This window comes from Cherax quadricarinatus, chromosome 92 (genome assembly GCF_038502225.1).
Source record: "Cherax quadricarinatus isolate ZL_2023a chromosome 92, ASM3850222v1, whole genome shotgun sequence".
NCBI classification, from domain to species: domain Eukaryota; kingdom Metazoa; phylum Arthropoda; class Malacostraca; order Decapoda; family Parastacidae; genus Cherax; species Cherax quadricarinatus.
This window is the reverse complement of record NC_091383.1, coordinates 3,308,461-3,330,224: the sequence shown is the minus strand read 5'-3', so window position 1 is coordinate 3,330,224 and position 21,764 is coordinate 3,308,461. Positions and strand designations below refer to the sequence as shown.

The 21,764-nt window shown below is 42.2% G+C and overlaps 1 protein-coding gene across 4 annotated transcripts in view; it reads right to left on the bottom strand.

The window, feature by feature from the left end:
- Window positions 1–16,424, bottom strand: part of LOC128698384 (uncharacterized) — a 90,115-nt gene extending 73,691 nt beyond the window's left edge. The window contains exons 1-2 of one of the 4 annotated variants that reach the window (XM_053790607.2): window positions 16,300–16,411; window positions 10,077–15,058 (exon numbers count right to left, since the gene is read on the bottom strand). In XM_053790607.2, the coding sequence (XP_053646582.2) occupies window positions 10,077–14,958 (4,882 nt within the window). In that variant the 5' untranslated portion in view covers window positions 14,959–15,058; window positions 16,300–16,411. Of the gene's footprint in view, window positions 1–10,076 lie in introns of all 4 variants that reach the window. The other 3 variants (XM_053790608.2, XM_070104454.1, XM_053790606.2) reach the window with 3 other exon arrangements.
- Between the last annotated feature and the right edge of the window lie 5,340 nt (window positions 16,425–21,764).

Sequence of the window (21,764 nt, the reverse complement as noted above, 5' to 3'; positions counted from 1 at the left end):
TCGACAAGTGTGACCATGGCGTAATAGCGCACAAAATGCGTGCTAAAGGAATAACAGGAAAAGTTGGTAGATGGATCTATAATTTCCTCACAAACAGAACACAAAGTAGTAGTCAACAGAGTAAAGTCTGAGGCAGCTACGGTGAAAAGCTCTGTTCCACAAGGCACAGTACTCGCTCCCATCTTGTTCCTCATCCTCATATCTGACATAGACAAGGATGTCAGCCACATCACCGTGTTATCCTTTGCAGATGACACCCGAATCTGCATGACAGTGTCTTCCATTGCAGACACTGCAAGGCTCCAGGTGGACATCAACCAAATCTTTCAGTGGGCTGCAGAAAACAATATGAAGTTCAATGATGAGAAATTTCAATTACTCAGATATGGTAAACATGAGGAAATTAAAACTTCATTAGAGTACAAAACCAATTCCTTAAAATAGAGCGAAAAACCAACGTCAAAGACCTGGGAGTGATCGTGTCGGAGGATCTCGCCTTCAAGGGCCATAACATTGTATCAATCGCATCTGTTAGAAAAATGACAGGATGGATAATGAGAACCTTCAAAACTAGGGATGCCAAGCCCATGATGACACTCTTCAGGTCACTTGTTCTATCTAGGCTGGAATATTGCTGCACACTAACACCACCTTTCAAGGCAGGTGAAATTGCTGACCTAGAAAATGTACAGAGAACCTTCACGGCGCGCATAACGGAGATAAAACACCTCAATTACTGGGAGCTCTTGAAGTTCCTGAACCTGTACTCCCTGGAACGCAGGAGGGAGAGATACACGATTATATACACCTGGAAAATCCTAGAGGGACTAGTACCGAACTTGCAAATGAAAATCACTCACAACGAAAGCAAAAGACTCGGCAGACGATGCAACATCCCCCAAATGAAAAGCAGGGGTGTCACTAGCACATTAAGAGACCATACAATAAGTGTCAGGGGCCCGAGACTGTTCAACTGCCTCCCAGCATACATAAGGGGGATTACCAACAGACCCCTGGCAGTCTTCAAGCTGGCACTGGACAAGCACCTAAAGTTGGTACCTGACCAGCTGGGCTGTGGCTCATACGTTTGATTGTGTGCAGCCAGCAGTAACAGCCTGGTTAATCAGGCTTTGATCCACCAGGAGGCCTGGTCACAGACCGGGCCACGGGGGCATTGACCCCCATAACTCTCTCCAGGTAAACTCTAGGAACTATCCTTATTTTCACCTTAATGTCTTGAATTGAACAAATTGTTCATTCACAAACACCAAACCTATTTACATTCTTGATCATCTTAAAGTATATCTATCATCTAAATTTTTGTTTCCTATTTTCACTGTGGTATTTTTACATACACAAACATATACACAATTTTGTGTACTGTATATGTAGTGATGCACACCACTCGGTGAATATACATGTACACTGTTACACACTTCTCAGTGTATATGTAATGAAAAATACAAACCTCTAGTGTATATACATTGAGAGACACATATGTGTATGTGTGTGTACAATGAAATATTCACAAACTAAGAATTCATGTCATCAGGTGTACAAATATAAAAGCAATGTGTGGGTGTTTGTGCATTCGGTATTAACTAACGATGTATATGCCATTAATGAAATGCATATATTTACCATACTGCGCTGTAGAACTTTTATGGGTTTAGTGCTTAGTTATGATTATAATAATAATATAGTTACCATTACCCACACCTATGTTATATACACACAGTAGACTCCTATACAGTGGACCCCCGCATAACGATGGCATCACATAGCAATTTTTCCGCATACCGATTACTTTTATCGCAAAATTTTTGCCGCGCATACCGATTAAAAACCCGCTTACCGATTTTCGTCCGAGACGCGTCCAATGTGCCCTCAGCCAGCCTCACATGTGCCGGCCGTCCCATTGTTTACCAGCCAGCCTCCGCGGTAACATCCAAGCATACACTCGGAATATTTCGTATTATTACAGTGTTTTCGGTGCTGTTTCTGGAAAATAAGTGACCATGGGCCCCAAGAAAGCTTCTAGTGCCAACCCTGTGGTAAAAAGGGTGAGAATTAGTATGGAAATTAAGAAAGATTTTGAAGGGTTTGGGGCTAACCCTGAGAAGCCTATGCCAGTTGTGGAATCCATTGTGCCTACTTCAAAGATTAAGGAAATGTGTGCACAGTGGGTTGAACTGCAAACCTTTATAGATGAAAATCACCCTGACACAGCTGTTGCAAGCCGTGCTGGTGACTATTTCAATGACAATGTTGTGGCCCATTTTAGACAAATCGTAAAGGAACGGGAGGTACAGAGCTCTATGGACAGATTTGTTGTGCGACAGAGGTCCAGTGACTCTCAAGCTGGTCCTAGTGGCATTAAAAGAAGAAGGGAAGTAACCCCGGAAAAGGACTTGCTACCTCAAGTCGTAATGGAAGGGGATTCCCCTTCTAAACAGTAAGAAGATAATGCTCTCTCCTCCTCCCATCCCATCAATCATCACCAGATCTTCAATAAAAGTAAGTGTCATGTAATTGTGCATGCCTTTTTCAGTTTGTGTGTATTAAAATTAACATTTCATGTGGTAAAAAAAAATTTTTTTCATACTTTTGGGCGTCTTGCACGGATTAATTTTATTTCCATTATTTCTTATGGGGAAAATTCATTCGCATAACGATTATTTCGCATAACGATGAGCCCTCTTGCACGGATTAAAATCGTTAACCGGGGGTCCACTGTATATTGTACAGGTAACACTCCCAGGCAGGGCGAGACATTTGGGCGAGTCTCCTTACATCCATTGCCTCTGTCACCTAGCAGTAAATAGGAATGGTTGAGTATTCTGCATGCTCTGCATCCTACCAAATAAGCGCATCAATGTGTCCTAATTAATTATACTGTCAAGGTACGACGTATGAGCCCATGAAGGCCATCGTCATAATGTACGACTTGCGAGCCGAAAAAAAGGTCACCGTCGAGTGACGTGTGAAAGCCCACAGGTGAGATGGGCCACCGTCAGCTTCCCTAAGCCAAATGTTAGTGGGACGAAGCTAGGCTCCCAAAATTGGGGGCGAGGCCTGGTCATTGACCGGGCCGCGGGGGCGTTGACCCACGGAACTCTCTCCAGGTAAACTCCAAGCAATAGACTCAGTGTTATATGTGAAATCACAATGTGGAGTGAAGAACATACACAAAAAATAAGATTAAGTTCTCACCACCACCAAAAATGCTAAAAAGTTTTTTAATTCATCAAAAAATAATTTTTTTGATACCTTACATTCTAGCTATTGTTTCTATATCTAAGAATGTGTGGAATGGATTGATGAGGCCCTACTAGGCATTGTTAGATGTAAATAGGTTCATTTAATAAAAAACTACAGTGTGTATACAGCTAAAAAGATTACAGTCCTTTAAATTCTAGCTGCTGGGTCATGTTGGTTTTTAAGTGTATGGAGAGGGTTACTGTGAGCTTGAATTATGCAGCCAACTGCGTATATTAAGAGAGATAAACCATCCAGAGGTAAACAAACATTCATGCAGGTTCTCCTTCCTCCTCACACATGTGTGGTTCACATGTTAGGTTATGCATGAATGGCAGTAACAGCCTGGTTGACCAGGTCCTGATCCACTGCAAGACCTGGTCATGGCCCAGGCTGCAGGGGCATTGACCTTTAGAGCACCTTCCAGGTTCATGCTATAATATGGCTGTCTACCTTTTAATGTACAGAGTTGGCTGCATAATTCAGGCTCACAGTAACCCTCTCAACGCACTTAAAAATCAACATGACTCAGCAACTAGAATTTATAGGAATGTAATCTTTTTAGCTATATGTACAGTAGTTTTTTATTAAATAAACCTAATTTACATCTAGCAATGCCTAGTAGGATCACATTAACCCTTTACATCTAACAATGCCTAGTAGGACCACATCAACTCTTCCAGACATTCTAGATAAAGAGGCAGCATCTGGAAAGTAAGGTATCAAAAGCACTATTTTTTGATGAATTAATATATGTACATATTCAGCTTTTTTGGAGGTGTTAAGAACTTAATAATATTTCTGGTGGTGCATGTTCTTCACTCCACACTGTGATCTCACGCATATCACCAAGGCTATACAATGTTACTCGTATAATAATAATAATAATAATAATAATAATAATTGTTATTTCAGCATGATACAATGTTTATACAGAGATGGGCGACATTTAGATGTGTACGAAGAAAGTCCAATGTTATGCAGAGCATTATGGGAAAAATTAAGCTAAATTTGAGACTAACAAAGCAATAATTAATTGATTGCTTATATATACAGTCTCTAAGGGCTCAAAAACAATAAATTTAAGAATTAAAATTAGAGCAAACAGGCAGTCAATTGTTACTTAAGGCTGGATTATGATTACAGATAAAGAATTGGAAGATACAGCTCTTTATAAGTTTGTGGTTAAAAGAACTGCTTAGCATATTAACACACTTTTTAACACGTCATATTTAATTGTTGTAAGGATTACAGGTAATGAGAATAAGAATATGTATTTACTTTTTCATAGGCTTGTGGTAATGAGGATATGAATATACAGTGGACCCCCGGTTAACGATATTTTTTCACTCCAGAAGTATGTTCAGGTGCCAGTACTGACCGAATTTGTTCCCATAAGGAATATTGTGAAGTAGATTAGTCCATTTCAGACCCCCAAACATACACGTACAAACACACTTACATAAATACACTTACATAATTGGTCGCATTCGGAGGTGATCGTTATGCGGGGGTCCACTGTATAGATATACAGTGGTACCCCTAGTTTCGTACAGCTCCCAACTCAAAAAATTATGTAAGTGTATTATTGTAAGTGCTTTCATAAGTGTATTTTTAGGGGTATGAAACGGATTAATCTAATTTACATTAATCCTTATGGGAACAAATTCATTCAGTAACAGCACTCTAACAGCCTTCTGGAACGAATTATGGCCGAAACTCGGGGTGCCATTGTATATAGATAGCAAATTCTTGGGTAGCTTCGGGAAAAGGCTGGACAAATACATGAGGGAGAATGTTGGTTTTAAGAGGGACCTGCCTGGTATGGTTGAGAGAAGTGTTTAGCATATTAATGCATTTTTAACAAACTTATCATATTTAGATGTTAGGATTCTTAAGGGAAAGGCATTTTTTATGGTAGTTTTGAAGATGCTAGTAAGTAACTAAGTTTATTTAGCTATACACATATACAGTTACAAAGATTATCATACATAGCAACATATGTGTAGAGAACCTAGGATGACCCTAAAAAGTCAGACAAAATGACTGGAGATTTCTGGCAGGGAGTTCCAGATTTTGGGTCCTTTTATGCATAACGAGCTTTTACAAAGATAAAGCCAGACACGGGTATATTATAGAGATTTTTGTGTCTAGTATTATGCCTATGGATTCTGTTGCAACTATTAAGTGCTTCGGGTCAGGATTAACATTAGAATTCATTGTTTTGTGTATGTAGAACGTACAGTAGTTAGAGTGAATGTTTTGTACAGTAAGTAGATTTAGGTCTGTGAAGAGTGGGTTTACCTGGAGTGGGTTTTGGGGGTCAATGCCCCCGTGGCCCGGTCTGGTGGATCAGGGTCTGATCAACCAGGCTGTTACTGCTATTTGCACACAAGCTGACGTACGAAGCACAGCCCAGTTGGTCAGGTACTGACTTTAGGTGCATGTCCGGTGCCTTCTTGAAGACAGCCAGGGGTCTATTGGTAATCCCCCTTATGTATGCTAGGAGGCAATTGAACAGTCTTGGGCCCCGGACACTTACTGTGTTGTCTCTCGGTGTACTCATGGCGCCCCTGCTTTTCATCGGAGGAATGTTGCATCTCCTGCCGAGTCTTTTGCTTTCATGTGGAGTGATTTTCTTGTGCAGGTTTGGTACCAATCCCTCCAGGACCTTCCAGGTGTATATTATCATGTACATGCATCTCTCTCGCCTGCATTCAAGGGAATACAGATCAAGGACCTTCAACCGTTCCCAGTAGTTTAGGTGCCTCATCGCACTTATGTGTGCCTTGAAAGTTCTTTGTACACGTATACTCTCCAGGTCTGCAATGTCGCCAGCCTTGAAGGGGGCTGTTAGTGTACAGCAGTATTCCAGCCTGGAGAGCACAAGCAATTTGAAGAGAATCATGGGCTTGGCATCCCTAGTTTTGAAAGTTCTCATTATCTATCCAATCATTTTCCTAGCAGATGAGGTAGTTACATTGAAGGCGAGATCCTCTGATATTATCACTCCCAGGTCCTTCACATTACTTTTCTGCTCTATTGTATGGTTAGAATTTGTGGTATACCCTGACACATTTTTAATTTCTTCAAGTTTTCCATATCTGAGTAGTTGAAATTTCAACTCATTGAACTTCATATTTTGAGTGGCCCATTCGAAGATTTGGTTGATGTCCGCTTGGAGTCTCATGGTGTCTTCAATGGAGGTCACTGCCATGGTGATCCAGGTATCATCTGCAAAGGAAGACACGGAGCTATGGCAACAGACTGTGTGATTATTCGTACTGCCACCTTTAGTTGAATTTTTGGCTTGAGGTGATTTGCTGTTGTAGATCCCCAGGCACAAAGAGCATAGGTGAAGTAAGGGTAGATTAGTGTGTAGTATACTGTAAGTAGTGATGTTTGTGGTACATCATAGTGTATCTTGGAGAGGATGCCTATACGTAATTGTTTACATCAGTTGGATTTCTACCATTGTGTACTGAGTAACCCTTGCTATCTTGAGTAATGTTGGGAAAGTGCTGGTTTCTAGTGAGCTGCTCAAGTTTGAACAACTGGAACTTGAACTAAATTTCCTGATTTGGTTTTTAGTGAATTAATAATCAGGGTGACTTCAGTGGACTCAATTGGAGCAAGACAGAGGGACGCTGGGAAGTTTTCATCGAAGTAATCACTCGCTTGAGGATTAGCATTTGGAATTTTATCAGCAACACTTGATCCTATAGTAGAGATGAAATCGTAATAATTATATCTTTATTTCTACAGCCACATGTACAAGGTACACAGGTCTAGCTGACATCAATGACATACTACTATAAGAAAGCCGCTTGTTATGCAGAGCATTTCGGGGCATATTAGGTCAGTTATGTCCCAGGATGCAACCCACACCAGTCGACTAACATCCAGGTACCCTTTTTATTGATGGAACATAAACAACCAGTGTAAGGAAATGCACAAAATGTTTCTACCCTTGCTGGTAATCAAGCCTGGACCCTCAGCGTGGGCAGTGATAGTTTTTGCCACCAAGCCAATATGAAGTTCAACGATGAGAAATTTCAATTACTCAGATATGGTAAACATGAGGAAATTAAATCTTCATCAGAGTACAAAACAAATTCTGGCCACAAAATAGAGCGAAACACCAACGTCAAAGACCTGGGAGTGATTATGTCGGAGGATCTCACCTTCAAGGACCATAACATTGTATCAATCGCATCTGCTAGAAAAATGACAGGGTGGATAATGAGAACCTTCAAAACTAGGGAGGCCAAGCCCATGATGACACTCTTCAGGTCACTTGTTCTATCTAGGCTGGAATATTGCTGCACTCTAACAGCACCTTTCAAGGCAGGTGAAATTGCTGACCTAGAAAATGTACAGAGAACTTTCACGGCGCGCATAACGGAGATAAAACACCTCAATTACTGGGAGCGCTTGAGGTTTCTAAACCTGTATTCCCTGGAACGCAGGAGGGAGAGATACATGATTATATACACCTGGAAAATCCTAGAGGGACTAGTACCTAACTTGCACACGAAAATCACTCACTACGAAAGCAAAAGACTTGGCAGACGATGCACCATCCCCCCAATGAAAAGCAGGGGTGTCACTAGCACGTTAAGAGACCATACAATAAGTGTCAGGGGCCCGAGACTGTTCAACTGCCTCCCAGCACACATAAGGGGGATTACCAACAGACCCCTGGCAGTCTTCAAGCTGGCACTGGACAAGCACCTAAAGTCAGTTCCTGATCAGCCGGGCTGTGGCTCGTACGTTGGCTTGTGTGCAGCCAGCAGCAACAGCCTGGTTGATCAGGGGCTGATCCACCAGGAGGCCTGGTCACAGACCGGGCCACGGGGGCGTTGACCCCCAAAACTCTCTCCAGGTAAACTCCAGGTAAGCAGGAGATGTGGTTCACTGGGTTAGCTAGGACAATATCTGAGAGATTGTTTCCCAAGTCCTTTTCATATCTCCTCTTGTTTCAGTGAATCAGTTATAATGATACAGTTGTTTGGACTTCCTTTTTAGTTTGGCAAGGACAAACGTACAGTTTTTACTAAGTTCTTTAGTTAATAACCCTGTCTATATTGTTCTTCATAGCGATGTTTATTATCTATGGTTCTAAGGATGATATTTGTTAGACATGGGCTGCCTAGTCTCTTAGTACTGATTTGCTTCGTTTTTATTGGAAAGTGTTTCTTGTAGAGAGCTTGCAGTTTTTGTACAAAATTTTCTATCCATTCATCAGCATTTGTGGCATTGGTAAATTCTGCAAGCTGGTCAAATGAACTGGGGTGTCTGCTGGGTCTTTTGCTTTCGTAGGGAGTGATTTGTGTGGTCAAGTTCGGTACTAGTCCCTCTAGGATTTTCCAGGTGTATATAATCATGTATCTCTCCTGCCTGCGTTCCAGGGAATACAGGTTCAGGAACCTCAAGCGCTCCCAGTAATTGAGGTGTTTTATCTCCGTTATGCGCGCCGTGAAGGTTCTCTGTACATTTTCTAGGTCAGCAATTTCACCTGCCTTGAAAGGTGCTGTTAGTGTGCAGCAATATTCCAGCCTAGATAGAACAAGTGACCTGAAGAGTTTCATCAACTAACACCCAAGATGCAACCTACACCAGTCCACTAACACCCAGGATGTGACCCACACCAGTCCACTAACACCCAGGATGTGACCCACACCAGTCCACTAACACCCAGGATGTGACCCACACCAGTCCACTAACACCCAGGATGTGACCCACACCAGTCCACTAACACCCAAGATGTGACCCACACCAGTCCACTAACACCCAAGATGTGACCCACACCAGTCCACTAACACCCAAGATGTGACCCACACCAGTTCACTAACACCAAGGATGTGACTCACACCAGTCCACTAACACCCAGGATGTGACCCACACCATTCCACTAACACCCAGGATGTGACCCACACCAGTCCACTAACACCCAGAATGTGACTCACACCAGTCCACTAACACTCAGGATGTGACCCTCACCAGTCCACTAACACCCAGGATGTGACCCACACCAGTCCACTAACACCCAGGATGTGACCCACACGAGTCCACTAACACCCAGGATGTGACCCACACCAGTCCACTAACATGTGACCCACACCAGTCCACTAACACCCAGGATGTGACTCACACCACTATTAGTTTTTCTTACATAAACTTGTACAGGACTATGAAAAGTGGAATGAGTTGGATGTAGCAACTCAATATAACAGCCTGATTGATCCACCATGAAGCCTGGTCACAGACCGGGCTGAGGGGGCGTTGACCCCCAAAACCCTCTCAAGGAATAGTTCAAAAATGTTTAATGTGAATGTATGTTATTATTGTAATTATAATTAAGTGCTAATAAACTCTGTGACTTAGGGACGTCAAATTATTCCCACCAAGATACTTTTAATTCATGGGGAAGCGCTAAACCCGTGGGTTTCAGAGTACATGGGGATAGGTAAGTATATTTAGGTATTCACAAATACAGATACATAGATTATCATACATAGCAGTATGTGTGTAGTTACATTATCATACATAGCAGTATGTGTGTAGTTACGTTATCATACATAGCAGTATGTGTGTAGTTACGTTATCATACATAGCAGTATGTGTGTAGTTACGTTATCATACATAGCAGCATATGTGTAGTTACGTTATCATACATAGTATGTGTGTAGAGAACCTAAGATAACACAGAAAAGTTAGACAAAGTGACTTATTTCCACTGTGGAGGTAAGAAATATAATTATGGGTAGGATGGTTTTAATTCCTTGGATCAAGAGCTGTTATGTCAGAGTACTTACCAGTACATATATCTTCATCTTGGACCTGTGGCTGGATGCTGGGACTAGAGCCGTAGCCTGAGTCTGCTGGGACTGTGGGGGTCGGCTGAGGGGTACTTGGGCACGAACCATACCCAGAATCAGCAGACTGACAAGCAGTCAACTTCTGCTCTTGATCCACTGACCCAGAGCCCTCCTTTGTACTTAATAGTTCCTGCTGATGTCCGCTAACTTGATCCTCTTTCTGGAGGACACAAGAAACTTCTGGGTCTTTGGTCTTCAGAGATGATAGAGTCTTAGGACTGGGAGACTTCTCACCAGTTGTGGGTCTTGGCTTCATTAACCTCTTTGGTCTCCCTTCTTTCTTTCTGTTTGTGAGGTCCTCGTCTGAGGAAGAGGAGGAAGATCTAGATCGAGGAACTCTTTGTTTCCTGATGGTGTGACCAGGAGGTTCCTCAACAATATTCTTATCTACCTGGCTGCTCTCTCCCACCTTTTTAACAAACTTTCTTATCTTAATCTCTGGGATTCTCTCTTCTATCCTCCCGATTTTCTCTTCAGTTGGTTTTATTACAGGTTTCTTTAAAACATTTCTAGCTTGTAGGAACTGGTTACCCTGATTCTGGGGAACTAAACGAGATATTTCCTGTTTTAAAATTATGTTACCAGCTGTAGTTACTATTGTACCATTTATCACATCTTGTTTCGTAGTGCCAACGGGAGTAATTAGGTTCTGTTTGACTGGTCTTTTCAGTATATTGCGAGCATTCAACAGCTCATTACTGATAACCTTCTGTGGTAGAGAGGGAGGCACTATTTGACGAGGTCTTTTGATGGCTCTCTTAGCCATTGATATATCTGTTAGAGTCACTGTGTCCTGCTTTATCTCAGTTTTCTTATCCCCTCGTTCGTCTCTCATCGTTTTGCTTTCTTGTATTTCATTAATATCCGCAGTTTTCTCACACCTTGGCACTCTTTCTTCCATTTCTATCCCGATCTTCAACTTATTCTTTTCCTGTTCTTCTCTTTCTTTCTCAATCTTTGACTCGTGTTTCTCCTTTGTTTCCTTTGTCTCTTTCTCAAGATTGGACTTCTCTTTGAATTCGCTTTCTTCTTTTAAAGCAATCTTCTTTCTTGCTTCTTCCTGAGCCTGGTGTATTCCTTCGTTTATTCTTGTAGGTATCCCTGACTGCTTGGTATACCTGAGAGTTCCTTTCTCCTCATTCTTCTTTGTTCTAGTCTCTGATAATATTCCAGTGCCTCTAACACTTGTTTTCTCTTTATCTTCTTGCTGGTTATCCTTTGTTTTCGTTTGTATACGTCCATTGTGGTATGTTCTCTCTTGTACTTGACCGTCATGGTGTGTTCTCTCTTGTACTTGACCGTCATGTTGTGTTCTCTCTTGTACTTGACCGTCATGGTGTGTTTTCTCTTGTACTTGACCGTCATGGTGTGTTTTCTCTTGTACTTGACCGTCATGGTGTGTTTTCTCTTGTACTTGACCATCATAGTTTGTTTTCCCTTGCACTTGACCGTCAAGGTGTGTTCTCTCTTGTATTTGACCGTCAAGGTGTGTTCTCTCTTGTACTTGACCGTCATGGTGTGTTCTCTCTTGTACTTGACCGTCAAGGTGTGTTCTCTCTTGTACTTGACCGTCAAGGTGTGTTCTCTCTTGTACTTGACCGTCAAGGTGTGTTCTCTCTTGTACTTGACCGTCAAGGTGTGTTTTCTCTTGTACTTGACCGTCAAGGTGTGTTCTCTCTTGTACTTGACCGTCAAGGTGTGTTCTCTCTTGTACTTGACCGTCAAGGTGTGTTCTCTCTTGTACTTGACCGTCAAGGTGTGTTCTCTCTTGTACTTGACCGTCAAGGTGTGTTCTCTCTTGTACTTGACCGTCAAGGTGTGTTCTCTCTTGTACTTGACCGTCATGGTGTGTTCTCTCTTGTACTTGACCGTCAAGGTGTGTTCTCTCTTGTACTTGACCGTCAAGGTGTGTTCTCTCTTGTACTTGACCGTCAAGGTGTGTTCTCTCTTGTACTTGACCGTCATGGTGTGTTCTCTCTTGTACTTGACCGTCAAGGTGTGTTCTCTCTTGCTGGTGAGTCTTTTTCGACACTTGATCACCGTCGTGAGTGTTCAGTAAGTGCTCACGCCAGGGCACTTGGAGACAACTTTGCCGAGGGCTGTTGGCTTTAACATCCTCAGAAGTCTCCTTCTTGGTGTCTGTCTCCTCTTTGTTCTCCCTGGAGACAGGAAACACTCTGGATATTTCGCTTTTAGTAATTCCTGTCGATATCCTCCCATTTTTCTCGCAGAATAAATATTCTTTAGTCCCAGCGCATCCTAATTCTTTTCCAGAATTTATTTTTTTCGTCTCACCTGCTGTCAAATTTAATCGTTGATCATAAGGTTGACCTGCGATATTTGGTGGTGTTTTGATGGGAATTCTTTTGTTTCCTTCATCAAAGCTGTCAGAAGATGGGAAGTGTGGAAATTCTGAAGTCTTATCCTCAGCACTCGAGTGTTCCAGAAAAGTTGAGTGCACTTTAGAACAAGTCTGAGAGAGTGTCAGCTGAGGGGTCTCTGGTGGTCTCTCCAGGACCTTTGTCTGCATCGTAAATTTATTCTTTGTCTGGTGAATTTCTTTGCCAGTGGCACATTTTGTAAAGTCCTTCTCGTCATCTCTTGCTGTTTTGTGGACATTTTTATCTTCCAACTTTCTGTTTTCTGTTTGATTCATCGACGACTTATTTATATTATTTTCTTTTCCTTTCACTTTGTTTAGATCTTCTGAGGAAGCTAAACTTTGTGCCTTTTTAAATAGTTTTCCGTTAAGTATTTCTTCCGATTTTTCCTTATTATTCTTTTGTAATTCTTGTTCGTTTACCTTATTATCTGAGGGTTTGTTTTCTGACGAGGTTTGAACAGGTTTTACTGGAGGTTTTACTTCGTTCTTGCTAGTAAGTGTCAGGTTATTCAAGACAAGGTCAGGTAAGAGGAGTGAACTTGTACCTCTTTTGTTCAGTGTTGACCATGGTGATTTTTCTTGCATTTTGTCTTCCACGGTGTGGATGGAGCTAATTATGCCTGTGTGTTTTTTACTCTCTAGTTCCTTTCTATCTGCTGGTAGCAGTAATTTACCTTTTGTTATCTTGTCTGCAGATGTGTTGGTGGTGGCAAGCACCAAGTCTGCTGAAAGTAGAGATTTCTTATTCTGCTTGGCTGGTCTTCCAGTCCAACTTATGGGTAACGGTGGCTTTGTTATGTCTCTTACACTCTCTTTATCTTCAGTCTTCTCAGTTTCTCTTCTTTGTGTCTTGCCTGTCTCCCTGTTCTCCGTCATTCCCTTGTGCTTATCCAAATGATCATTAGCTGGAAAATTATTTCCAGAAGAATCATAAATATTGCTCATGGAGTCTTCGGCTACCACCTTGGTCGTCAACACTGATAAATTTACTTCTGTCTTCCCCGACTCGTTGGATATTCCAAATTCCTTTATGTTACCCTTTTCTTCTTTGCTTTTCCTCGATCTTCTTGAACCGGAAGATTCTTTCCCTGAGGATTTGTTCCTGTTCAGTCCTTTGACGGATTCTTGTTGCTTAACGAATCTCTTCAGCTGGCCAATAATGGCCTGACCTTTGCCTACGTCATTTGCAACATTCTCGCCCTCTTTGGTTGAGCTGGAAGAGCTCCCTGCATCTCCTTTTATCAGCTTCTCCATCTCCTCATCTGATTCTATATCAACATCAGGATGCAAGACGGCCGCATATATTGCATCCTTCACCTCCTCCCAACTTTCCAGTTCCTTCTTAATCTTTGCCGTTGTGGTCGCGCGGTGAAGAATCGTAGCAGCGTCAATATCCTTCTCTTCTTCGTCGGGGAAGTTTGGAACACTTCTGGTTTGAACATTCTCTTGAATTTTCTCAGGTGAAGACTTGGAGGCTTGTTGATCCTGCAGTGTGACATTATCGAGAGACTTTGGAACACACGGAGGTCGACCTGTTAGGGTTTTCTTAGCGGGAGTCTGATCATTCAGTCTGTCTTGATGGAGTCTTCTTCTGGTTGGTTGATAAGCGTACGAGTCCTGCTTTTCATTTACTTTATATTTTTCGATGAGTCTTTGCGCGATGGTATTAATAGTTTTATTCTTCACTATAAAGGGATCCTGGGGCTCATTCTTTTCTCTTTTGATTGTAAGACGAACTACTTGTCGATTCCTGGATATTAATCCCTCGTCCTCTCTCCCTCGGTCGGCTCTGAACCAATTGGCGTTTTTAGGTTTATCTGTCGTATTTATGTCTCTGGTATCTATCTCCTTTGGTCGGACATCCTTCGTTTTATTAACTCTCGCTAAGTACATGTTTGCATAGGTTGACTGGTTGCCGCACCTTCCTACAAATTTGCGTTCTTCAGGTTGTTTATTTTCCACAGGGGTTACTGTCTTGGGTAAGTTAAGACTGTAGTCGGAATATTTAGGTCTGGAAGTTGTGTATAACGCCATTGCGCTCATGTGTTCCGGAGTGGTGAAATTTTTCTGAATATTGGCTGTGTTTCCGGTCAAGAAACTTGAGGTTGAAGTTGATTTCTGAATCCTGTTGTCCTCTGGAAGACTCTTGTATTGCGATATATTGTCGGTAGAGGTGATTTTTGTCAGCTGATAGCCACTTCTAGAAGTCGGTGTGAACGCAGGAGCTAGATAACTAGAAGCAGGAACATCTTCGGGAATTATGTACTTCGATCTAAAGTAGTTAGCGGGATTGTCTTCAGAGGAGTTGCCCTTACTTCGAGTGTCAGCTAAGGAGTACTTAAAAGAATCTAAAGTAGGAATATAGCTGCTGCTATTGCTTCTAGTGAAGGGACGGTTAACGTAGCCACTATGGCCATAAAAAGAAGACACAGGCATAGTGGCGAGTGTGTCCAGCGATACACAAGATACACTTAAGTTCTATTAATGTCAAAAAGATTAATAACAAGTCTCAGTCGACTACAAGTATTTCACATTCCTATATAACAAACAATAAAAATTACTCACAAGTGAAAAAAAGAGCTTCACCTGCACATTATTTTAACGCATAAAGATAAGTAATCCCACAGCACGTTAAATCACAGATAAAAAGTTAGAAAACGTTGGAGACTCTTAGAAGTGTGTGAGAAATGTGGAACAGTGTCAGAAGCCACAGGTGTTTTTATAACAGGTGTAAAGCACGTGTCTACCACCTGTTCCACACACTAAGTCTTTCTGTCAACTTTGCCTGTCTTCTCATAAGTTTGACTTCCTCCTCTCATATTTGACTTCTTTCAACTTTGTCCTTCTCTTAGTTTATTAACTACCTTCATAAACCACGAAGGAAACTTAAAAACCTTAAAAATGTCATTGGGTGATGCATTTAGAGTCACAAGTGAATCTTCTTCATTTCCAACACAATCACAGCACAGGTATCCCTCGCTGGGTGATGCAACTAGAATGACAGCACAGGTATCCCTCGCTGGGTGATGCAACTAGAATCACAGCACAGGTATCCCTCGCTGGGTGATGCAACTAGAATCACAGCACAGGTATCCCTCGCTGGGTGATGAAACTAGAATCACAGCACAGGTATCCCTCGCTGGGTGATGAAACTAGAATCACAGCACAGGTATCCCTCGCTGGGTGATGAAACTAGAATCACAGCACAGGTATCCCTCGCTGGGATACCTGTGCAAAAAGGTATACTTCACACGTAGACTGGTCTGAGAGCAGGATAAATAATACACTTGCGTCTCTAGCTACTGTTGCTGCTACAGTGTCTCTGCCCACACTGCCTCTCACTGCCTCTCTCACTTTCCAAACACTCCAGAAATCAGTGCCTCTTCTCCCCACACAATTCACTAATCTCTGTCACTACTTCCCAAACATTTCACTGTTTCCCCAGAGTCGACTGCTCACCCTCATTAATATTATTTTTCCGGCGTATTCACTGAGTTTTTCTGTCTTACATAAAATTTACTTCGGTAAATATTACGTTTGCTAATCCTATTATTCACATTTCTTTTAACAGAGTCGATTCTGGGAGCTCCTTGATTGAGCTCAGAGTACAGGGTGAACACAGAACACAGGGTGAACACAGAACAAAGAGAAAATAAAGCTGTATTGATGCTTGCAGTGTGTAGATCAGTGTTCTTAAGCTCGAAGAAAAATATCCAGCATAACGCAGAACTTTTAATTATTTTGTAATCACACATTAGTTCCCATTCTTATAGTGACCTGCATTTTGTCTTATCTTATAACGAACTTTGCATCATACAGTGAATTAGTTCTTTATATCTGGTTTAGTGGAAGCCAGAACACATACACCTTCTCAACACCTCACTCGCGCACTGTATGGCCAACCCACGCCTGCCCATCAATACCCTGAGCACACGCCTGCCCACGCCAACCCCCCCCCAATCCCCCCAACATAGTAGGTAGGTCGGTGGAGGCCAAACAGTGGAGAGGGGGGAGAGGAGGTGGAGAGGGAGAGAGGGAGAGGGAGGGACAACTTGGCACTACTCGGCACTCTGAATGTTTTAGGTTGTTGGTGCCAGGCGATTAAAATAGTCCCAGGATGTGACAAGTGGGAGGATACCCGCTGGAGTGTGTTGTGTAGTGTTGTGTAGTGTGTTGCGTAGTGTTGTGTAGTGTGCGTTGTGTAGTGTGCGTTGTGTAGTGTGTGTTGTGTAGTGTGTTGCGTAGAGTGTGTTGTGTAGTGTGCGTTGTGTAGTGTGTTGCGTAGAGTGTGTTGTGTAGTGTGTGTTGTGTAGTGTGTCTTGTGTAGTGTGCGTTGTGTAGTGTGTTGCGTAGAGTGTGTTGTGTAGTGTGTGTTGTGTAGTGTGCGTTGTGTAGTGTGCGTTGTGTAGTGTGCGTTGTGTAGTGTGTTGCGTAGAGTGTGTTGTGTAGTGTGTGTTGTGTAGTGTGTGTTGTGTAGTGTGTGTTGTGTAGTGTGCGTTGTGTAGTGTGCGTTGTGTAGTGTGCGTTGTGTAGTGTGTCTTGTGTAGTGTGCGTTGTGTAGTGTGTTGCGTAGAGTGTGTTGTGTAGTGTGCGTTGTGTAGTGTGCGTTGTGTAGTGTGTTGCGTAGAGTGTGTTGTGTAGTGTGTGTTGTGTAGTGTGCGTTGTGTAGTGTGTGTTGTGTAGTGTGTGTTGTGTAGTGTGTTGCGTAGAGTGTGTTGTGTAGTGTGCGTTGTGTAGTGTGTTGCGTAGAGTGTGTTGTGTAGTGTGTGTTGTGTAGTGTGTCTTGTGTAGTGTGCGTTGTGTAGTGTGTTGCGTAGAGTGTGTTGTGTAGTGTGTGTTGTGTAGTGTGCGTTGTGTAGTGTGTTGCGTAGAGTGTGTTGTGTAGTGTGTGTTGTGTAGTGTGTGTTGTGTAGTGTGCGTTGTGTAGTGTGTTGCGTAGAGTGTGTTGTGTAGTGTGTGTTGTGTAGTGTGCGTTGTGTAGTGTGTTGCGTAGAGTGTGTTGTGTAGTGTGTGTTGTGTAGTGTGCGTTGTGTAGTGTGTTGCGTAGAGTGTGTTGTGTAGAGTGCTGTGTAGAGTGTGTTGTGTAGTGTGTGTAGTGTAGTGTGTTGCGTAGAGTGTGTTGTGTAGTGTGTGTTGTGTAGTGTGTCTTGTGTAGTGTGTGTTGTGTAGTGTGTGTTGTGTAGTGTGTGTTGTGTAGTGTGTGTTGTGTAGTGTGTGTTGTGTAGTGTGTGTTGTGTAGTGTGTGTTGTGTAGTGTGTGTTGTGTAGTGTGTGTTGTGTAGTGTGTGTTGTGTAGTGTGTCTTGTGTAGTGTGTGTTGTGTAGTGTGTGTTGTGTAGTGTGTCTTGTGTAGTGTGTCTTGTGTAGTGTGTCTTGTGTAGTGTGTGTTGTGTAGTGTGTGTTGTGTAGTGTGTCTTGTGTAGTGTGTGTTGTGTAGTGTGTCTTGTGTAGTGTGTGTTGTGTAGTGTGTCTTGTGTAGTGTGTCTTGTGTAGTGTGTGTGTCTTGTGTAGTTGTGTGTGTCTTGTGTAGTTGTGTGTGTCTTGTGTAGTTGTGTGTGTCTTGTGTAGTTGTGTGTGTTGTGTAGTGTGTCTTGTGTAGTGTGTGTTGTGTAGTGTGTCTTGTGTAGTGTGTGTGTTGTGTAGTGTGTCTTGTGTAGTGTGTCTTGTGTAGTGTGTGTGTTGTGTAGTGTGTCTTGTGTAGTGTGTCTTGTGTAGTGTGTCTTGTGTAGTGTGTCTTGTGTAGTGTGTCTTGTGTAGTGTGTGTAGTGTGTGTGGTGTAGTGTGTGTGTTGTGTAGTGTGTGTGTTGTGTAGTGTGAGTGTTGTGTAGTGTGTGTTGTGTAGTGTGTGTTGTGTAGTGTGTGTTGTGTAGTGTGTGTTGTGTAGTGTGTGTTGTGTAGTGTGTGTTGTGTAGTGTGTTGTGTAGTGTGTTGCGTAGAGTGTGTTGTGTAGTGTGTTGCGTAGAGTGTGTTGTGTAGTGTGTGTTGTGTAGAGTGTGTTGTGTAGTGTGTGTTGTGTAGAGTGTGTTGTGTAGAGTGTTGTGTAGAGTGTGTTGTGTAGAGTGTTGTGTAGAGTGTGTTGTGTAGAGTGTTGTGTAGTGTGTCTTGTGTAGTGTGTCTTGTGTAGTGTGTCTTGTGTAGTGTGTCTTGTGTAGTGTGTCTTGTGTAGTGTGTCTTGTGTAGTGTGTCTTGTGTAGTGTGTCTTGTGTAGTGTGTCTTGTGTAGTGTGTCTTGTGTAGTGTGTGTGTCTTGTGTAGTGTGTGTGTCTTGTGTAGTGTGTGTGTCTTGTGTAGTGTGTCTTGTGTAGTGTGTCTTGTGTAGTGTGTCTTGTGTAGTGTGTCTTGTGTAGTGTGTGTGTTGTGTAGTGTGTCTTGTGTAGTGTGTCTTGTGTAGTGTGTGTGTTGTGTAGTGTGTCTTGTGTAGTGTGTCTTGTGTAGTGTGTCTTGTGTAGTGTGTCTTGTGTAGTGTGTCTTGTGTAGTGTGTCTTGTGTAGTGTGTCTTGTGTAGTGTGTCTTGTGTAGTGTGTCTTGTGTTGTGTGTGTTGTGTAGTGTTGAGTGTCCAGATAACTTGCATTGTTTACAACAATGTGAACACCATCCTACAAGCCACAGTAGGCTCCAGGGCAGTATAAACACCATCCTACAAGCCACAGTAGGCTCCAGGGCAGTATAAACACCATCCTACAAGCCACAGTAGGATCCAGGGCAGTATAAACACCATAATAGACCACATATGGACCAATATACTAGCCCCCCTTAAATCAGGGATAATCACAGATAGCACTACAGACCACTACCCTACCTTCCACCTGACAAACATTAGTAAACCACCACTTGAATACAACAAAGTCTCATTTAGACTCCATGACGAGGCCTCAGTAAGGAAGTTCACAGCTGACCTAGAGACTGTTGATTGGCCTACAGAATTCTCCAAGGCCAATGGTATTGATGACTGGGCAGACATTTTTCTTAACAAACTACTTAGACTATACAACAAACATTGTCCTATAAAAACAAAACAGATCACAAACAAACGGCTTGGTTGCCCATGGCTAACCAGCACCATTCTGAAATCCATTGACAAGAAACACCAATATGAAAAGCAATATAGACAGGGCTTAATACACAAAGATATTCTTAAACACTATTCATCAGCTCTCACCAAAGTAATAAAGAAAGCCAAACAACTATACTACTCCAGTAGATTCACAGACACTAGAGGAGATATAAAAAAGACCTGGAAAACACTCTCAGATTCTAGGGACCCACAAACTGAGAAAAACCAAGAATATTGTCCTAACTAAACCTAATGAAACACCACTACATCCCACTGACACAGCTAACAAGATAAACGACTTCTTCTCAACCATAGGATCTAATCTCGCCAGTAAAATCCCACATACCAATGCCCATGCCGGGGACTACCTAGATGGGAATTTCCCTAATTCCTTCTATCTTGCACCAACTGAGCCCACGGAAGTCACCGAAATTATATAGTCACTTAAAAATAACTCGGGGAATCTGTCTCATGTCCCACCATTACTGTACAAGCGAGCGGCCCATGTCCTTTCGCATGCTATTTCATTACTCTTTAACAAGTCACTAGAGACTAGCACCTTCCCGAAACTACTCAAGATGGCAAGGGTTACACCAATACATAAAGGTGGTGACCCTACAGACTTAAACAACTATAGGCCAATATCTAACTTACCATTGCTATCCAAAATCTTTGAGAAACTCGTGCACAGGAGGCTGTATTCATTTATAACGGCTCAAAACATACTCAACCCCTGCCAATTTGGATTCAGGAAAAATAAAAGCACTAATGATGCAATCATAAAAATGCTAGATCTGCTTTACACAGCATTGGAAAATAAGGAATATCCACTAGGAATTTTTATTGACCTAAGAAAAGCTTTTGACACAGTAGACCACGACATCCTACTCCACAAACTTAATCATTACGGTATAAGAGGCCATGCGCTTGCTTATTTCAAATCTTACATTACTAATAGGTATCAGTATGTCACCATTAAAGACACAGCATCAGCAACACGGCCACTTGATACTGGAGTTCCGCAGGGAAGTGTCCTTGGTCCCCTGCTCTTCCTCATATACATCAATGACCTTCCAAACGTATCCCAACACCTGAAACCCATTCTCTTTGCTGACGACACGACTTATGTCATCTCTCACCCTAATCTTGCCACCCTCAACGCCACTGTGAATGAGGAGCTGATCAAAATATCGACTTGGATGACAGCCAATAAACTTACGCTTAACACTGACAAAACCTACTATATTATGTTTGGTAGCAGAGCAGGAGATGCACAAATTAACATTAAGATTGACAACACTCTAATTACCAGAAATAATGGGGGCAAATTCCTAGGCTTATACCTTGACAACAACCTGAATTTCAGCACCCATATCCAGCATATAACCAGAAAAGTATCCAAAACGGTTGGGATCCTCTCCAAGATACGATACTACGTGCCACAAAATGCCCTTCTCACACTATACCACTCACTTATTTATCCATACCTCACCTATGCTATTTGTGCTTGGGGATCAACTGCAGCAACACACCTAAAGCCAATAATAACCCAACAAAAAGCTGCAGTAAGAATAATCACTAAATCCCATCCCTGGCAACACACCCCCCCACTCTTCATAGACCTAAACTTACTCCCTGTTCAGTACATCCACACTTACTACTGTGCAATCTACATCTACAGGGCCTTAAACTCCAATATCAACCTTGACCTAAAACGCTTTCTTGATAGTTGTGACAGAACCCACAGGCATAACACCAGACACAAACATCTCTACGACATTCCCCGTGTCCGACTAAACCTTTACAAAAATTCAATGTATGTCAAAGGCCCTAAAATCTGGAATACTCTACCTGAGAACTCTAGAACTGCAGACACATTCATCACCTTCAAAACTACCATTAGAAAACATCTTATCTCCCTGATACACCCTGTCAACTAACTACACGAATACCACCTGGTGGTTCACACTTACACTCACTCACTCATTTGACCATAAACAGAAATATTAATCTCAATCTTAAAATAATGAATCCTATGATACTCCAATACTGAAACTATGTACTGTGCCAAAAAAAAGCATTCACATTGCTAAACTCACAAACTAGTATTTAGTCACTTAGCCTTAATACCAACTTACCTCATAATTTGTAATATTTTACAATTAAGAATAAAACTAAGTCTGCCCGAAA